Genomic DNA, 16,723 nt, shown 5'->3' with positions numbered 1-16,723 from the left:
GTTCAGAGATTGCTTTTATGAGGTGGTTTTGGAATCTTAATCTGCCCATGAAAATAGAATAGTCCACTTTTTTAAAAAGGTGATAAAACTTTTACACTTGGATTTTTTTTCCTTTTCTTGGAATTGGAATATGGTCTTTGACATTTGCTGTGGGAGGGGCCACACTCTTTGACAAAGCTGGGGGTGGTGAGAAATAATATTTGCACAGTAATACGTGGCCAATTTGGGGGTAACATGGGATAAATATTCTGAGAAGTGCTTGGAGATGGAGCCATTTGGGAGATCCCATGTATATAAGAGGATTTTTATCTTACCAAGAGGAAATCCAGCAGATTCTCTGTCCACACTGTGGGCTGATGAAATGTCTTTGCTGTGGGTTGGGGAACAAAGGTGGTGGTGATGGTGTTTGCTGCAAAGGGAGGGGAAAGTGTGACTACATGTGCAGTGATTTGGTTTTTCCAACTACTTCATTAGGATTCTGTCATGCAGACTGAAGGGCATTTACCCTTTAGATGCACGTATGTGCCTCCCATTAATGTTAATAGGAGTTATGGGCATGTAAAGAGAGCAGTATATACCTTTGCCTAGTGCATAAGCACAGCTCCAGGGAATTTATTCTGTCCTTTGCAAATAATAAAGAGATTGGGCTTTGCAGGGAAGATTTTAGTGGGAATTATTCTAAAAACTTGTTTTTCATATTGTATTTATGGAAGTAATGTCAATATTTTATGTATTTGTTTACCACTCCAGTAAAACATATATAATCATTTAAATAATTGCATTAGCCTGGTGCGCCTTGTGATGGAGCTGGCATCATCGTGATCTATTATGCACAGCGTAAGTAGCTCTGCCATAAGTGTTATGTGTATCCTCAGGCATGTGCGTGTTTATTTATGTATCAGCCTGCTGCATTTCTTTAAGAGTATTTCTCTTTTCAACATCAGTATAAATATGAAAAAAGAAAACATATAAATATATTTTAAGCCACAGTCAATATTCCTAACTAGTGTTCTCCTCCTCCAACAAACTCTTGTCAGGTTTCTTTCAAGCTCCAACTTTTTTGTAGTTCTGTCCACGTGGACTCTTCTTAAATGCAGGTAACATTAGTAACATTAGGACCATGTGTAGCATTACGCTTTGGCAGCAGAGAGTGTATAATGTGAGAAAAATGTGGAAGTCTTTGAAAACTGAATGGGGAGAATTGTGGCTTGCAGGTGGTGTCAGAAATGAAAGAATTTGGGTTTGGAGCCTTGAACTGAGGGTGATCAATAAGTGTGACCTGAAGTACAAGAAAAAAAATCTGTGGTAGAAGAGAATGGGAGGCAGTGAATTACTCTGGAAAGTGACGGAAAAACATATAAATAATTGTGGATTTGTGTCAATTTACCAATCGGAATGAACAAAGGACATTTAGGTATATTGGGTAAAAAGGTACAATAATACATAATTTTAATAAGATTTTGGTATATGCAATTAAGAAGCTATAAAAGCAAATATACTATGCTGGGTATTATTTGAACAAATAGAGCGGTTTTGGAGTGAACATTTGTATTATAATTCGTTGTAACTAAAATTCATTTTTGAGTAAGTTTGAATTGTTTACAAATGTGGCAGATTAGTATGTATGCATAGATTTTGATAATTTGCAATGTGGAGAGATAGAAGTGGAGAATTTGTTAGAGATGAAAGTCGTGTGAAAGAAAACATGATGAAAAAAATTCTGGGATTTTTTTTTTTTTTTTTATTGCTGTGTGTTTGCTCCACCTGGTGGATTTTATTGAAAGTGTTTTAATCCTTGTTAATGAAAAGAATACTCTTTAGACAATTTCTGTGAACTATAGGGAAATCTTTTGTTTTATTTTTGTTGCTGTGTAAAATAGTTTAATTCCTATCTAGGTCAAAACATTTACATGTCATTTGTTCAGTTCTTTCCATGTATTGAAAGTAACATTTTTTAAAAATTCAAAATATAATACATGCTCATTTTAGAAGATTTGGGAAATACGGAAAAATAAAAAAATAGAGAATAAATATTGTATATAATTTCACCACCCACAACAATTGCATTATTTTTAAGAATAGATATTATTATAAGAGAACCAGTTTGCTTTTCAATTTATTTAAAGATATGTGGAATGTTAAATATTATGGCAAAGGATGATGATGATGATGATGATTACTATAATTATTTTTGGACAAATACTATCCTTAGAATTCCCAGGCTCCAAAATAATGAATATAATCAATGTTCATCAAGAATTGCTTTTATTAAGCTTCATGTCTACAGAAGGCAAAGGGAGTAGAGATTAAAGGTATCTCATGTATTCATAGGGTTGTACATAGCGGTGGTAAGATCTGTTGTTTGCTGGGCTTAACACAGATTGCTTTCTCTGGAAATCTTAAGGATTCAGTTGTGCTTTGATCATCTTATTGTTTTCCTTAGGTTATTCTTTTTTTCTCCTGCAGTCTCTCACAGCTCTGTAACAGAAGGTGAAGTTTTGAAAACAGTGTCTCCATATGCAAGGGATTTGGAGACCTTTTTATTGTCTTTAAAATTGTCATTCATAGTCCTCATTAGCATTTATTGTTGCAAGCGTACAAGCAGAAAATGTGAAATTGGTATGTCATGAATAGCCCCACAGAGCTCTCGAGCCCTCCGATTTTGCCTGCAGTGTGGTGTGGGCTGGGCTTTGAGGGAAAGCTGTCCAGATGGCTGCCTGCACCAGAGCAGAGCTGCAGGTTTTTGTCTCTGGTGCTGAGAGGAGGGAAAGTTCATTGGAGCATACGCCATCACCCTTGCGTTTTAACAAAACTAACTCGCCATTAGTCAAGATGAGGAGGTGGTGACATTGAAACAAAGGTTTTCTATATAGTGTTACAGTCCTTGTCAAATGAATAAGAGATGGGTAGTTAGGATGCCTTACATGTTATCTGAGTGATTTTTGTAGCTATACAAAATATGAGAAAACTGTAGAAGGTAACTTATTTGCAGATTTACATTGCAAATGTATAGTTTTTAGGAATTGTTTTTATGGGAAATGCTTTTATTGGAAAAAAACAAGAGTTAACCTAGCTAGTGTTCAGCCTTGTGGATTAATAAGGAAGTGTTTTACTTAAACATTTTAAAAACAATTTAACCTCTTGTTAGTGCCTATATAGGCATCTATCTTTAACTGTATTATTATAGTATGTTTAAAATTCGTGTTAAATAGCATAAAATTTAATCAGTGCAAGTGTTAAAAGCTGTTATAGCATTTCAAAAAATTTTAAAATATTAGACATTGAAAATAAGTTAGTGGAAATGAACTACAATATATCGTCATAATTTAAAGGCATCGGCACTATCAGAAACAATTTGTAATAATTATGAATATAGATTTTGTTTACTTTCAGTGTGATATTTTGTCTTAAACAGACTTCATTTTTGTGCACATACACATAAATGCACACACAACTTAAATGTACTAATGCACATCGTTTTATTCATGTATAAGAGGACATTGTACTTCAACCAGAGTTAAAAGTCAAATATATTGCTTGAAAAACTGTCAGAATGATATCACTAATATTTTATTCTGTAGACACTGAAGATGGAAAAAAGAATATCATAGAGACTATTTGGCTTATCAGTTTAGGAAGTCATTTAAAATATTTTAACATTGGAATCTTCAAAGTACAGTTATAGAGTCCTTTATTAACTCACTTTAACTGATGGAGATGCAAAAATCAAAGTGGCCTGAGTCCGTGAGTTTGACATAAGTCATAGGTGAAGGCTAGGGGTTGTGACTTCTTAGCTCTCAGCTTGCCACTTGCCCTGGTAGATGAGGATTTCCTAACAGACCTACGGCATGTCCTCCATGGGCCACTGTGTTCTATAGTGCTTTGGCTGACTAGTTGCAAGTGATTCAGGCAGTAAAGCTTTTCTGCCTCTGTAATGTCTGTATAATCACCTATTAAGACAGGTTTCCTCTATCCAGCATGTTTTCTTTTACTTTACTCCATCTCATTGCTAGCACTTAGACTCTATTGGACAGCCCTAAATAACCCGTTGACCCCATGATGTTTATACACCCTTCAAATTCTTAAGATGGCAATCATGTCTCCTGTTCTTTTGTCATCTAAGCAGAGTTCTTGGGGGTTCTTCTGTGGGTTGGCTGAAAGTTGAGGAGGTGCAAATGCTTGCCAATCATTTCCCCCAAAGGAAATATTGGAGGGAATAGCGTAAATGTGTTTAGTTGTTTACAACAGACATTTATATAAGGCAGCTAAAATGACAGATAACCTCTTAACCTTGATGGAATACTTCAATGAACTTTTTCACTTAGTTTTTTCTTTTTTCCCCCCTCTGTCTCACTTATTTCTTGTGCTTGGCTGTATTTTACATTGTAGCCTAACGAAAACAAACCATTTGTGTTTTTTTGCAGACAAAGTATAATTGGATTTATCTTTGTCAGGGGACAATCTATTACGGCTTTTATTTAATACAGTTTCAGATGGCTTTCGGTGGCAGAAACAAATTAATGTACATTTTTATTAGGTGTTGTATCTATTTAATTGACTGTCAAAGTGATGAGAAGTTAGGAAATCATCCAAAAGAGAGGTCCATCTCCCTTAGCCCAACAACTCACACATTAGGTAGGTTTGCCTTGTCAGTGGGATGCCTTTAGAAAACACTAATAGCTTCCAGCTGGGTGGAAAATCAAAACCTTTGGGGTCTGACAAAACTAGCAGATTTGAATTTGAAAGCAGAGCTAATGCCTCCATTTTATTTTTTACCACTCGCCCATAAAACATTATTTTCCAATATGTCAGCCTCATTTGGTGGCCAGTGGTCTGAAATTGAAAGTGGGACAAGCAAGCGGAGAAATCTGGACATTAGTGAGTCCGCCCTTTCAAGCTGGTGCGCCACTTTGTGGAAGGGTCTCCTGTAAGAGCAGGGGGGTCTTAATGACCATTCATCAATGCTCGTTGGGTGATCATTGAGTGCCTTCTCATTCAGTTTATCAAGTCTTGCACACAAAAAGTCAGAATAAGCCTTATTCAGCTTTGTTAAAGCCAACTAGGAGTAAAATGCTCCATTTGAACCCATTTTGCCCTTGTTTTTTCACTTTGTTAATGCAGCCCTGCTTAAATGAGTGCCTTTATTGGGTCAGTTAGAATATCTGAAACTATTAATTCTCTTGTATTGAATAGCTGGTGGCAGGCCAGAGCAGATGGGGTAGGAAAGTATTTGGTTGGGTGTATTGCTTTCAATTAGGATCAATGAGGTTTCAGCTCCTTTGAATTAACTCACTTAATACCCACTGTGTGAAGTCACAGTGTATCACAACAGCCTGCTAGAAGCCCAGAGGAAAGTTGAGAAGACCTGTGGAAAGGTTTTAACTCAAATTCTCCCTTCACCAGTGTAGAGAGCTTTCCTGAACTGCAGACCATGTCAGTAGACTGCTAGTCCCTATTGCTAAGTCATGTTTGAACAAAGGAAAAATGTGTATTTAATGGAAGTTTTGTTATGGACATAAGTGAAAAATACCTTGGAATAATATGGTACCATAATGCCTTTCTAATGAATGATCTCAAGTTGTCAGAAAACAACTTACGTATTTGCTTTTGTGGGAACCCAGCATTTTGTTGTTGATTAAACTTACTGGTTTGGAAAGTGTAGATTTAGATGACTCTTTCTAAAAAAATTGCCTTAAAAATGGGCTGTGTTCTTAATTCAGTGACACACGTTAACTGATGAGGTTCTCCTGAGGAAGTACTTAATTGGTGAGTAAGGTATTCTTTGTTATTAATTGGGATATATTTTAGTTTTATAAAATATGTTTCCTTATGCCAGTGTTTTGTACTGGAGAAAACTTTTGCAATATATATTGTTTTTCTCCATTCACTTGCATAAATGCATTCATCACGTTATTGATTGTCTATTTTTATTATACAGTTTGGATGTTAGAGATCTTGGCTCCATATCCTCCTTTTCTTTTTTTTTGTTTTATGAACGGAAAGTTATTTCTGTCTAAGTAACTGTGTAGAACTACGTATCCAGGTTTCCCTATTCAGGGAGAACTGCCAAATGGGGTTCTGCTTCTCTTGCCTCCATGGATTAAAGAATAAGAGGAGGAAACTGGTTCCTTGAGAAAATGCTGAACTACTCTCAGATGCACACACATTCAGCTAGGCCCCTCTGCAATCAGACTTCTAGGTGAGAATCTCCAGGGATCCAGGTTTTGTTGACGTGGATCAATTTAAAGTGGCAATTACTGTAGTCAGATAACAGCTTAAAAAGCCTTTTTACACATAGAAAAGATACATAATCACACAGCATATGGAAGTTCAATTTTCTGAGCTGCGGTTTAGGGACTTGCAGTGTACCGATATTAAGACCCCGTTTTAAAACCAGATATCATCCAGTTTTCTCAAAAGTGTATTGCATTTTGTCATATGATTTTCTGTTTTAGAAGTGATTCACCATGCATATTGATGAAAGGTTGGGTTTCCCACCGTGAAAATGTTTTCTAACATAAGTATAGTACTAAAAAAAAAGAAAAATCAGTGGCATGTAGCATTAAGTGGCTTTTTAAAAATACTCTCTTAAAAAATGAAAATCTACTGATTTAGGATGCTGGATTCCATAAAGGCCCTTATAGCAGGACTTAATTGATTATCACACTCATGCCTGCTATAAAGCTTTCTGTCATAAGAATGTTTGAGCTTGGTGCTTAACTGTACTGAAATCCATTACAGAGAACCTCATTACAAGTGACATCTAACTAAGATGAACAAAAAGATTGGCCTCATAAATAGGGTGCAGTATACTATTAGTGACAGGACAGAGTAATCATTATGAATTGTAGTCTTTTTACAAGTTGTCTCTGACAAAGATGGATTTTTGAGGGGTTCGCTGGATAAAGCAGCCCTTCTTGGGTATAGTATTTAGGGGCTGTAGAAGTTCTTATTGATTGACACTGTTTATCAAAGAGAATATATTTTTAGTCTGTGCAGAGGGAGAGTGTGTGTGGGTATGCTTTGAAACAGGTTGTGTGCACTCTTGGGAAGAGGTGTAGGAAGATCGAGTAGGTAGAAGTCAGAGTTATTGCCTCTGTTTTCAGAATTTTTTGGAGATAGCAAGTAGTGTGGAAATCCATCTGACAAGGGCTAAAAGCATATGGAAAGTGTAGGGTAAGTAAAGGACATGTTGAGGACTGTGAAGGAATGGCAAGAGTTAACGGGAATGCTACTGTCTATCATGTTCATTGAGCTTGCAGGCTGATCAGAGGACCCTGAGTGGAATTGTTTCTGTGTTGATAGTGGATTGTGCATACATTGGAAAGGTAAAACCTGAGGGTCTACCTCATCATGTGCCCTGTTGTTGAAACAAACACAGACCTAGGGAAGATTTGCAAGTGTAAAACTGAGGAAGAGTTTTAGGAGAGAACAGTATTTTACTTCTGCCTGGCATTGTTGTGTGTTTAGAAAAGGCATGCAAGGCAGACAGGCGTATGTTTCTCCTATGAGGCAGAGATGTTTTACAAAGGACTAAAGAGGGACTGCTGAGAAGAAAATAGCCAGCTTTAGATAAAGCACTATAACAAAGGCTCCTAGTTTTATATATCATGGTGTCCATTAAAGCTTAATAGGGAAGAGTCCATTGAACCTGGCTGGGTATGTGTTATTCATGGGAAGGATAAACATTTAGGGGTGTGCAAAGAAAATCAGAAATCAGGAGGACATGATTGTTCAGCTTTTGAAAAGGCTTTACAATGAAGATTTTGTTTTTATCTCCCATGGATCTCTATGCAAGGTAGAGGAAAGTAAGCTGAAAATGTTTGGAGCAGATCAACCCAGGGATCCCAGGGGGTTAAAAGCACTCGAGTAAAATAAAAGTGGTCAGCTCTGCTTCCAAAAAGTGTTCTATTTTACACATACTACTGAGAAGCTGACAAAAGGAATGATTCTGATACTTTGTTCAGGATGATAAACTGTCACAATCTACAAAGTCTTATAAAAATGTTTGTAGACTGTTTGGGATTTCCAGTTGAATAAACAAGCTTTGAGGTCTATGCCTTTTTTTTTTTTTTAATATAGTTCCCAATTATGGCTGTGAAAATGAGAAGATGAAGGGAAGCCTTTTATTGTGAGCGGTGGTAGGGGGCCAGGTCTATATTTCTATCTTTTGGCAAAATAAGGGTTAACCTTGAACAGGATGGGGGTGGTGGTGAATAAATTATTCGGCGTTTAGCTTATCATTCCGAATTTCACTTTTTGCTTTTTGGTGCTCTGAAACTTGCGGAGAGAGGTAGAGTGCTAAGGGGAGGGTAGGGGTTGTGATACTTTGCACACACATCCCTGTCATTGTTCTGCCTGAAGAGACAGGGCTGGGTTCAAGGCCACATGTGCTCCTGTCATCCTCCACATTTCTGCTCCAAGTGCAATCCGGAGTGTCAGCTCTCCATCTGTCTCTGCCTGGCAGGCGCACGCGCCCAGCACCCTGCCTCCGGCGATGCCGCCCCAGCCCCTCTGATGGCCCTCCTCTCTGCTGCCACTCATTCCAGAACAGGAGGCATGAGCCCGGAACGCGCTTGCTTTTAGGAGACAGCCACTTTCTGTGTGGTACGCTGGATTCAAGGATGCCTGGTGAGTTAGCCCTGTTCTGTGTTCTCTCTGTTTTTCCAATGAAGAAAGCTTACTTTCTATTATGCATGGAAAATACCTTCTGCCCCACAGCGTATTGTATCTGATGTGGGCAGCAAGAGGCTGGGGGTGACAGAGATGTGATTGGAAGGTAGCATAAAGAGAACATCAAGATCTGGATACATGGAGGGGTACAGGGTGTGGAGCCCTTGCTTTTGAAATTTGGGAGATGTATTTTAAAGCCTGAGGGAGTCGTACAACCACAGATGTTTGCCGGATAGCTTAAGTAAGAAGTATTGTTTCTGTTGAAGATTTTGTGACTATCATCTGTAGTTGGTGTCCTGGAAATTTCATCTGTGGAGAGAGTTTTCAGATTATGGCGGAATCCTGGAATAAGATCTCTTTAAAAAGCTGTTTATGTCAGAGAAAGTGAAGGAAGCTTTGGAACTACAAGGAATTTCAGTCTTGTCCTAAATCACAGCCCTTAGATGTCATCAGACGAATAATTGAAATTGGTTAATTAAAATAAAAAGCCTACTGAATTAGTGAAGCTGTTGTCCTGGAAATTTAGTGCATGTCAGTATTCTCTGAAAAATATTATCTTTGGAGCCCGGAGTGTTTCTATGATTGTTGCCAGTGAAGGCTCTGCTTATGGAGAAGGCTGGCTGGGGGAAGGTTGTTTCGGCTGTTCTCAAAAACTGTCTACATTGCCCTGTGCTTAATTTGGAGTCTCCTGTCTTCAGATAAAAAAGACGGCAGATAGAGATCCTCCAGCTGGCCGATTTGTGTGGAGTATTTGGGTAGGACAGGCAGAAGAGGCTGTGCTTGGTCACAGAGTTTGTACACCTCACAGATGGTGTTTTCAAACATTATCTGCCAGTTTTCTGCAGCCACAGTTGTGTGTAGGTATTGCCAGTTGTTTGAAGAATGTTTTTCCCTTTAGGATGTGTCTCATAGTCCATCCTAATCATTATTGATATATATGCAGAAAGGATGCATTTGTGGCAGAATTGCACTTTTTCATTAGTAGACTAGTAATGTATGTAGCTGACTTATGGGTAAAATCAATTTACAAAAAGACAATGACTGAGGTCTTTGAAAGGTCATTTTAACTCTTTAAGCTTTCATCTTGATTTATATGCACCATGCAACTAAAGATGTAATGTGCCCTGGGTATATAATACAGAATCAATGTGAAAGTGCCTGTGTTTTTTATTTCACCAGAATATTGAGCACATTTATATGATTTTTATGTCATGATTCAAATCTTTTTATGCTGTTAATAAATGTGTTAAATGATCTGATTTATCAGCATTTTGAAGAGTCTGTATGTTAATTTTGTAAAACAAAACCCCATAATAAACCAAAGCCATTTGTGAATTATAATAGGTAAAAGAGATTAGTTAGGACCCTTGCAAATTCTAGCTAATTGCAGTATTTTAAGCTTCAAAGCACCCTTATTTAAAAAGCATTGAACTATATTTAGGGATTTAGGGTCATTGATAAGTTTGTTTTAGTGTTGTTAATACATCTGGTTCTACAGCAATAGCCTGAAGTGTGGGCATTGCTTCTCTCTCTCTCTTTCTGTCTCATCAACTGTGTTAGAAAACCTTGTACTTGGATACATAGAATATATTAACAGCTGTGACTATGAGCATGTGCCAGAATGGCGATACTTGAGCAGATTTGACACTTGGCTATTTTTGACACCCATCTGTACTTTTTAATTCTACTATCGGATGGACTGCCTCTAAATGTGTTTTTAGCTTATTTTAGTCCATACATATAGGTCCATTTTAATGGATAATTTTAGCCATCTTGGGCAGGTTTTATATTTTTAATTAAGACATTATGTGTAGAAGATTAAAAGGTTGTGTTCTATGCACTCTGATATCATCGACTGCTTAAAAAATGACTAATTTATGTATCAACACACACACACACACATATATATTTGGTAGTTCAAGTATCAGAACTAATTCCTGGTTGTCTCAGACATGATGTAACAATTGTCATATCTAGGGCCTTTTTTTTTTTAATAAAATTGAGGATCCCTGGAAACAGATGTGCACAAACTGATCTTATTCAGACATACCACCAATCTTTGGGGGTGGGTAAGTTAAAAAGTCTTAGTTTAAGAGCTTCTAGAACTATTTTGGTTTTAAAAAACATGTTTTTAAAGCTGTTGATAGCATATTTGTTTCAAAATGAATTCCATAAAAGTCAAAAGAGGCTAAGCATGCTTTAAAGAAATAGATTATTTCAAAATTATTTAACTTATTATAAAGAAATACCATTTCACTACCTGTTACTTTTGTAACAATTAGATCCTTGTATTTAAGAAAAGGAAAATGTTTTCTTATGAGAAGGCTGGGAGACCTTGGGCATTATATTGTTTCAGGAGGCAGTGACTCTAAGCTTTCTGAAACACTTACATTTTTATGAATCTTTGTATAATATTATCAAAGAACATATGTTGACCTACAAAATGCTTTCAGGACTATTTCCTTAAAAGGACAATAAGTGAGCACAGTCCCTGTAGCCCAGAAATAGTGCTTTTTCTTTTAGAAGATGGCTAGTATTAGGTCAGACCACCCTTTCTCAATGGTCCTGCTCTCCAGATGTGCCTGGAACTTTTTTTAAGTTCAAGTTTCCAAAAGAGAGAAAAAAAAGGTTTGTTTTCAAAATCTGGTTTTACTTAAGACATCTCCATCCTGGAGTGCATTTCATAAATTGCCCACATATTTTCCTTAGCAGAGAACTTAACTGGCTGTAATTTTTAACACATGGCCACATCATGTGATATTTTCAAAACACTTACACATAGCTTTAAGAAGGTCCCTGCAGAAATGATCCATCCTCTCACAGCCGGCCCATTTTTTAACAGCATATCTGCATTTTCCATTTAGTAGAGCTATATATTATTAGCTTACATTTTTGGGTAGTAAAACAGTGCATTGCTGATTGTAAAACATGGACTTTATTATCTGCTGAAAATTGATTTGGCATTTATAGCCACTGTGTACTAGACTATTTTTCTGTTTTTAACATCAATGCTTGCAAGCGATGATTTGTGTAAAAAAACAGAAATGAAATTGCCACGGACAGACAACTGTTAGTATCCCTAGTAACTGAACATTTGGATAATGCACTTGGTTATTTTTTTAATAGATGCATCTAAATGCTATTATGCAAGAATAAAAACACTCACAGCAGTCCACTCACTGACACTCTATTTTACTTTGCAAGTTGGTTTGCCATTGTATTAGGCTCTTTGCTATATCAAACAAGCCTTGTGCCAACTATAGAAGAAAACTATGTAAGTTGTAAGTACCCAATTATAAATGTAGATTGTGCAGCATTACTTTTTTGAGGCAGACATGTAGACAATCCAGCTTCCCTTCAAACCCTGAAACTCTCTCCCTTTTTCTCTTTACATTCTTTTCTGTTAATATTTCAGAGTACTTGGCCTTTTAGTTTTATGTGTGTAAAATGATATTTGGAAACTTTCACAGGCCATCTTCCTGTGCAGTTAATGGTCTATTGAAAATGATAATTGTTTAATCTTTTTCTTGAAGGGGGTGATGATTATGACATCTTAAGATTTCATAAGACAACTACTTATTTTTATTTCTTAAAGTAAACATTTGCTTAGTAGACATTATATAGCCTAGAAGTGTTTATTAGCTGTCTTATCACTGCACTGTTAATGCATGTTTGCAAAGAAGATGCTGTAATTATAATTTTCTGAAAAGCCTTCTGAGCCATCAGGGGAACAAATATATTTTAGAGCTTGAAGGTTTATCTTATGAGCACTTTCAGTTTACAGATGTTGAAACTGAGACTCCTAGAGATTAAGGGACTTGTTCAGGTAGTTTATGAAAGTAAGATCTTCTGAGGACATTCTCTTTACTATGCTGTTTGTGAATCTCAAATGTACATTAAATCATGTTAGCATATTAGTGTCAGTCTTACTTTGTTGTCTTTTATCTTCAGTCCTGGATTGCTCTCATCATATACTTTCTCCCCTCCCACTCTAGGATTGCAGAGCTACCTGGGAGAAAATTCTGTGACAGTAATCACTTGGCCTATGGCAAAAGTGTGCCTATTAGGTTTATTTTATAATTGTTTGGGAATTAGGGAACCTATATATAGTTAATTAAGAGAGTATTAAGCAGAACCAATAATGTAAGGCTATGACAACAGAAAGTTGCTGTAATGAGGAAATTCGGTAGGTTGGTCAAAATGTGTCAGATACCAGATAACCATGATTGAGTCTCTCCATGCCCTCAAGAAATTTGGAGTTCTAGTGTTCCCAGCAGAGAAGTAAACAGGGCCTGAACATAGCAGCTCATGCAGGAGCCCAGAGGGGAGGCACCCAACTGGATTAGGAGTCAGGGATATAGGGGAAGGACGCACAAGGGGCTAGGCGAACGCCTATTGGAATGCCTTGCCTGTCTCCTTCTACTTGCTGCAGATTGGATCTCAGTTCCTGTAACTTAGCATTTTTTTTTGGCTTGTTTTTCTTATCCTAAGGATAGGGCATTCATTTTGGTTTTTATTAGATTTCAATTTCTGTGTGTGGCAGTGGGTGTAGTATTTCTTGAAAGCTATTTCTTTGTGTACAGTTGCAGTTCTTTGGTAGCTAACCGTATCTAGAGGAATAAGTCATTAACTTAAATGACTCATAACTTGAGAACAATAGGATTTCACACCTGACCAAGAAGCAGGTTTATCGTGCTGACTTTCTCAAACAGCTGTTTGCATTAATTAATATTAATGTAAATGTACTTTCTGAGAATGTCTAGCTTAATTATGTTTTTCAACCCATAGAGTTCCAATCAAAGGAATCAGAAAATCCTCTTAATCTCAAAGGGAATATATAACCGCTGTCTCTGAACGGAATAAATCTCTGATAGTATACTAAGAGCAGCCTTTTATTGAAAGCCTATATATGCCAGGCCGTGGGCTAGGCACTGTATATGCTTTCTGATTTTTCACTACAGCTTTACAAATTGTTTCTGTTACCATGTGATCTGTTTGAAACCTGAAGATCAGATAAATTAAGCAGTTTGCTAAAGGACATAGGTAAAGTTAAATGGTAGAGACGGGATTCCCTGGACTTTGAATTCTTTTTTTTGTTTCCTTATTTTATTTTTGAGAGGGGTCGGGTATGTTGTGACTTGATGACAGGATCTTTTGTAATGAAGGCTGGATGGAACATTTAAAGGGGAATGTTTGAATCTGAATCTGAATTATAGTAGCATAGAAGGTAGAGTTCTTTTTGCTGAAAAATAAAAACAGAAAAAGCATTAGCCTTCATCATCAAGGATGATCCTGGATAAAACAGGTTAGCATGCTGGTTATTTCTCTGTGTGTTACTATTCCTCTTGGAAGAGAACAATGGAAATAATAGGCATCAGGAGACTTAATGTCATTATTTTGAAAAGCCTAATAGAAATCATAGGGCACATGAAGATACAGGAACAAAAAAGAAATCATAAATTTACTCCCTGACAAAGCTATACAAATTAACTGAAATACCACCTTTCTTGACTTTTGGAATGTGGTCATCCTGGCTATCTTTTGTTAATCGGAAGGTCAGATGGATGGTTTTCTGTGTTTTGGATTAGTAGAAAATTGAACAGCAAATAATATATTCAACACCTTGGCAGACAAAATTGTTAAAAATTGTGTAGCTTAAAAAAAACCCACGTTTTTTGGTGGTGAGACTGCTAGGTACCCATGGCTCTGCCTCCAGGAACTCCTAGAAAAGCAGGCACAGTGTTACCAGTAGATGAGTACATTCTTAAGAAAGCAGGTATCTTTTCTGCCATCCCCCACCTCCTGCCAAGAAAAAAAAAAAGCAGTTGATTTTTAAAATTGTGGGATGCTTTCTCTAGAAGGCTTGATTTTGTTTTCCTCATTTCCCTTTTAAAGACTAAGTGATAAGTGTAGTCTGGCTTACTTTATTAGAGGGATTCTTTTAATTTTATGTGGTTTATTAACATTATACAGAGTACTCGACACTCATGGAAGAAAATAATTTTAAGAGTACCTATGAGAACATGATACTGGGAAGAGTTTCACTTTAAGAGCTATGTAGTCAGCCAGGTAAAATGCTTTTTAGGAAGAAGGGATGTAGGAGGGTGTCCTTATCATGTGTTTATGATTTAACAAGAGTCTTAAAGAGTTTGACAAAATAAACTGAACATTTTTCACAATCTAGGATGATTTTGATGGGGGTGCTAACTTTAGAAAAGACAATTGCTGTGCTTCTGAGAGTCTTGCTATCTTACGTTTGAACTTTCCCTGATTTAACTTTACCACCTTCCTCAGGACTTATTTGCTTTAATGATTCTCAGATTATTAGGAGGAAAATACATAGTAAAATTTGAGGGTACTGCGGTAACAATTTATATATTCCTGCATTTGAAATGTTTAAATATGTCCTGATGAGGATAAGACAGGAAGGAAGAAAGGCTGTGATCCTGACATTTACTCTGTGAAATGGACATTGTTTCTTAGTTATTATAGTTGTATCTGAACCTATATGCTTAGCAGTTACAGTAACACTTCATTTGAAAGGCCTATTAACATTTATTTTCTTTCCTTTTGCTTTAGCATTATATTTGTGTAGCCTACAGACAAAATACATAGAGGGAATCAAAACAAATATTTTTGTCTATAGAAAACACTTGTTAAACTTTGTATTCAATATTTATTTTCTTCTGACTTCCTAGAATATTCCAAATACGTAGTTGATTTATAAAATATAGAAAGTGATAGAAGTCAGAGGCAAAATCCAACTTTTTAGTTATCCAGGCATTCTTTATATACCAGTGTTTGCTTGCTAAACATAAAGTGGAAGCCAGGCGTGGTGGCACGTGCCTGTAGTCCTAGCTGCTCTGGAGGCTGAGGCAGGAGGATCGCTTGCATCTAGAAGTTCAAGTTTGCAGTGAACTATGATCGCCCCACGGCACTCCAGCCTGGGCAACACAGTGAAACCTTGTCTCAAAAACATCTGTATTTTGATCATATTTTCTGAGTGTAAAACATTTGGTACCATGTCATTGTGAAGTTAATAAACTTTTTCCTGAAAGCTCTTGGAGAATTGAATCATTTTGTAGTGTTTCTTGAGAGCAAGATTATCTCTTTAAGCCATAGTTACTTTCATTCACTTATTTAAAATTGTTGAATTTACTAATCATTTTGAGTGGCTATGGTTTTCGTACAAGCTGATCAGTTAGTGCTGAGTGTATTTTTTTATTTTTTAAATTTGTTTGTTTATTTTTTGAGACGGAGTCTCGCTCTGTCACCAGGCTGGAGTGCAGTGGCTCAATCTCGGCTCACTGCAGCCTCCACCTCCTGGGTTCAAGCAATTCCCCTGCTTCAGCCTCCCGAGTAGCTGGGGCTAAAGGTGAGTGCCACCACACCCGGCTAATATATATAAATTTTTTTTTGTATTTTAGTAGAGACGGGGTTTCACCACGTTGGCCAGGATGGTCTCAATCTCCTGATCTCGTGATCCACCCGCCTCTGCCTCCCAAAGTGCTGGGATTATAGGCATGAGCCACCATGCCTGGCCCTGTGCTAAATGTATTTTATCTTTAGCTTTGTGACTTGGGTTTATATTATGAGCAATTAATATATTATATTTTATGAGGCTATCTATCAAAAACACAGAGAATCGAGAATGTCCGTGCCTGAGTGTGAATCAGTACTCTTCCATTTAGTGTTGTGACTGTGAACATGTCACTTTACAGTCTGCCAGAGTTTCACTCTCTTTGTTTTAAAAGTAGAAACAGTTATTCTGCCTTGCTGACTTTCACAGGAAGTCAATAGTGATTGTAGATATGCTGTGTACCTGTATAAAGAGGTTATTAAAGGCAGATGGCGATGCTCTCTGGAGTTAAAAAATAGGGGACGATGTTTAACCCTACACAAAACAGTGCCAAGTGTTGTGCTTGATGCATGTTGTCTAGGTTAGATGAGATTTTCTGAGTTTTGCCTACACTTGATAGGATTTTCTGTCTCATCTTTGTGTTAGCTCTTTACCCCTTCTCTATCAGTGTGCCACCCTTTTACACATCTC

At 37.0% G+C, this 16,723-nt stretch overlaps 1 protein-coding gene across 4 annotated transcripts in view; it reads left to right on the top strand.

Annotated features, from left to right (window-relative positions):
* Positions 1 to 16,723, top strand: part of RUNX1T1 (RUNX1 partner transcriptional co-repressor 1) — a 147,635-nt gene that overhangs the window by 32,348 nt on the left and 98,564 nt on the right. The window contains exon 1 of one of the 4 annotated variants that reach the window (XM_033202431.1): positions 8,219 to 8,631. The exons of the other annotated variants lie outside the window; for them this stretch is intronic. Coding sequence (XP_033058322.1) covers positions 8,625 to 8,631 — 7 coding nt within the window. The 5' untranslated portion in view covers positions 8,219 to 8,624. Of the gene's footprint in view, positions 1 to 8,218; positions 8,632 to 16,723 lie in introns of those variants that run through there. 4 annotated transcript variants of the gene reach the window in all.

The sequence above is a fragment of the Trachypithecus francoisi genome, unplaced genomic scaffold, assembly GCF_009764315.1.
Source record: "Trachypithecus francoisi isolate TF-2019V2 unplaced genomic scaffold, Tfra_2.0 Lachesis_group7, whole genome shotgun sequence".
Classification (NCBI taxonomy): domain Eukaryota; kingdom Metazoa; phylum Chordata; class Mammalia; order Primates; family Cercopithecidae; genus Trachypithecus; species Trachypithecus francoisi.
This window is presented reverse-complemented; position numbering and strand designations above follow the sequence as displayed.